Source organism: Pinus tabuliformis, chromosome J, assembly GCF_031772625.1.
Source record: "Pinus tabuliformis cultivar Carrire ecotype Pingquan chromosome J, CPIR1, whole genome shotgun sequence".
NCBI classification, from domain to species: domain Eukaryota; kingdom Viridiplantae; phylum Streptophyta; class Pinopsida; order Pinales; family Pinaceae; genus Pinus; species Pinus tabuliformis.
The window spans coordinates 1090172645-1090174690 of record NC_142295.1 but is presented as its reverse complement, the minus strand read 5'-3'; the positions used below and the strand labels follow the sequence as shown (position 1 = coordinate 1090174690).

The following is a 2046-nucleotide window of genomic DNA, read 5'->3' as shown; positions in this document are numbered from 1 at the left end:
GTGTTTCATTATCTGCTTGGCCAATGGCCACAAATTCGGTTACAAAATGAGGAGCACTTTCCAACATGCTGTTCTGCCAGGAGGGGATTGGCTTTTGCTCTTATCCTCTTCCTCTTTTTACAATTTTCAAATGGTCTTTGAATGCTAATTGTCCTAGATGAAAAATGCAGACAAACTAATTTAATAGGAAACAATAAAACATATCTTTTCATGGAATAGGAGTCCACAAAAATTCCTTGTTTCTGAGAACGGTTCCAGCTTCTAAATGGACTGCAATGTTTGCTTGGGTGCCTGCTGCTTTGTTATTTGCTCTTAGAACATGAAAATATGTCAAGCAAAGCGATTTTGAAATGCTTTTGATTCTGGAAAGAAGCCTGGCTAGGTGCAAATCAGAAGGGATGGAGTTGGTCACCACAGCTGTTATAATAATTTGGGAGTCTTCGAGAATGTTTGCTTCCCGAATTCCCAGCTCGTTAAGGAAGATTACCCCTTGCAAGAGGGTGAGAGCCTCGGCTTGCATGCTTGATGTATGTCGAAGCCCCCAGGCAAAGTTATGAGAAGAAATGTTGTCTGGCATGATAATGTGACCACCCACCCCAGCTTTCCCTGGATTCCCTTTAGCTGCTCCGTAAAAAAAAAAAGAGATGGAATTAATTGCTTGGACAGCGATTCCTGGAATTCGATCTCATTTTTCCTAATTTGCCAAACTTCAAATTCTGAAGGTGGGCTTCTTGGTTTATGGAAGCCAATCTTGAAGGCCGTTCCCAGCTCTCTGTCATGTTGACTGAGGTTTGAATCGTCATCTATGCCTTCCAACCACTCACTTAATTGGCACTTCACTAAATTAGCTACTATTCTGTGATCATGAGTTTTGTCTCGAAAAATCCTCCTGTTCCTTTCTAACCAAACCTGCCAACTAGTGAATTTTGGCAAAGCACTCCATGCTGCTCTGATCTTTTTGTTCTTTGGTTGAACACCTGGGTATCTGGCCATCCAACCTGCAAACAGCTCTTGAACTGAAGTGGGGAAATTGAGATCGAGATTCCAATTGTCCAGCAGATCCTGCCAGACAGATTTTGTGAAATTACATTCGATCATTATATGGAGAGCGGTTTCAGAATTTGTCTTACAAAGAACACATCTGGACGGTCCCTTAAATCCTCTGTTTTGAAGTCTGTCCTCGGTAAGAATTTTTTGATGGCTAAGAATCCAGCAAAAATGATCAATTTTTGGTATAGACGGGAAGTTCCATATCCCTGCCCAGGGAGCTGGGTTGGGAGGGACGTTTGGGCGCTCTAAGAACTTGAAGTAACCCTGTTTGACTGTATAACCAGAGCGACTGTTTTCCCAGCCTCTTGCGTCCTTTCTGTTGGCGTGGAGGGGAGCCAATCCATGGAGATGGGCTTTGAGAGCCGTCCATTCATTTTCCAGATCGATGGGCACTGGTAACCGCTTCCAGCCCGTCCAGTAATTCTCTGTCCAATCCGACAAATCCCACAGAGTATGTATGTGCGCTGCCTCCAACCAATTCCTGAGCACTGTAAAATTGCCAGCGTCTTCCAAAGGGGGTCGATTCATGATTTTGTCCTTCCAAACCTAAATTTTCTTACCGTTACGAGGAACCCAATGGGCATAACTGTTAATCATCGGCGCGATTTTGTTAAGGAGAATGCTGAAGTGCGTTCTGGGTGAGTTTTTGGGGTGGTCTAAACACCGGAGTCTTGGGCCTCTAAAATACTTCTTCCATAACGCAATCTGAGCCCAGCTAGGATTAGGAGCAATTATTTTCCATGCTAGTTTGGTTCCCATAGCAAGATTTTTGGCATTCAGATCTTTGAGATTTAATCCTCCTTCGAGATATGGTTTTGTGACTATTTCCCAACTGATTAGAGAGAATTTCTTATCGTTGTGCTTGCCTCCTTTCCAAAAAAAGCCCCTGATTAATTCATCCATCTTTTTTATAGTTCCCACTGGTGCCAGAAGGACCGCAAATTTGAAGATCGGAAGACTGTTGAGAACTGCTTTGACGAGCACAACTTTGCCAGC

At 43.4% G+C, this 2046-nt stretch overlaps 1 protein-coding gene across 1 annotated transcript; it reads right to left on the bottom strand.

Moving 5' to 3' along the window:
• Positions 1–208: 208 nt before the first annotated feature.
• Positions 209–1578, bottom strand: LOC149230826 (uncharacterized). The gene is made up of 2 exons (XM_089381428.1): positions 825–1578; positions 209–621 (listed from the first exon to the last, which is right to left on the bottom strand). Exons 1-2 carry the CDS (start codon positions 1576–1578, stop codon positions 209–211), a joined length of 1167 nt encoding a protein of 388 aa, XP_089237554.1.
• Positions 1579–2046: the final 468 nt, after the last annotated feature.

Excerpts from the sequence above, each read along its gene's own strand:
- LOC149230826 (XM_089381428.1), bottom strand. The coding sequence starts at position 1,578 with ATGAATCGACCCCCTTTGGAAGACGCTGGCAATTTTACAGTGCTCAGG. Across the intron at positions 622-824 it reads TTTAGTGAAGTGCCAATTAA|CTAAAGGGAATCCAGGGAAA; the intron begins GTGAGTGGTTGG and ends TTTACGGAGCAG.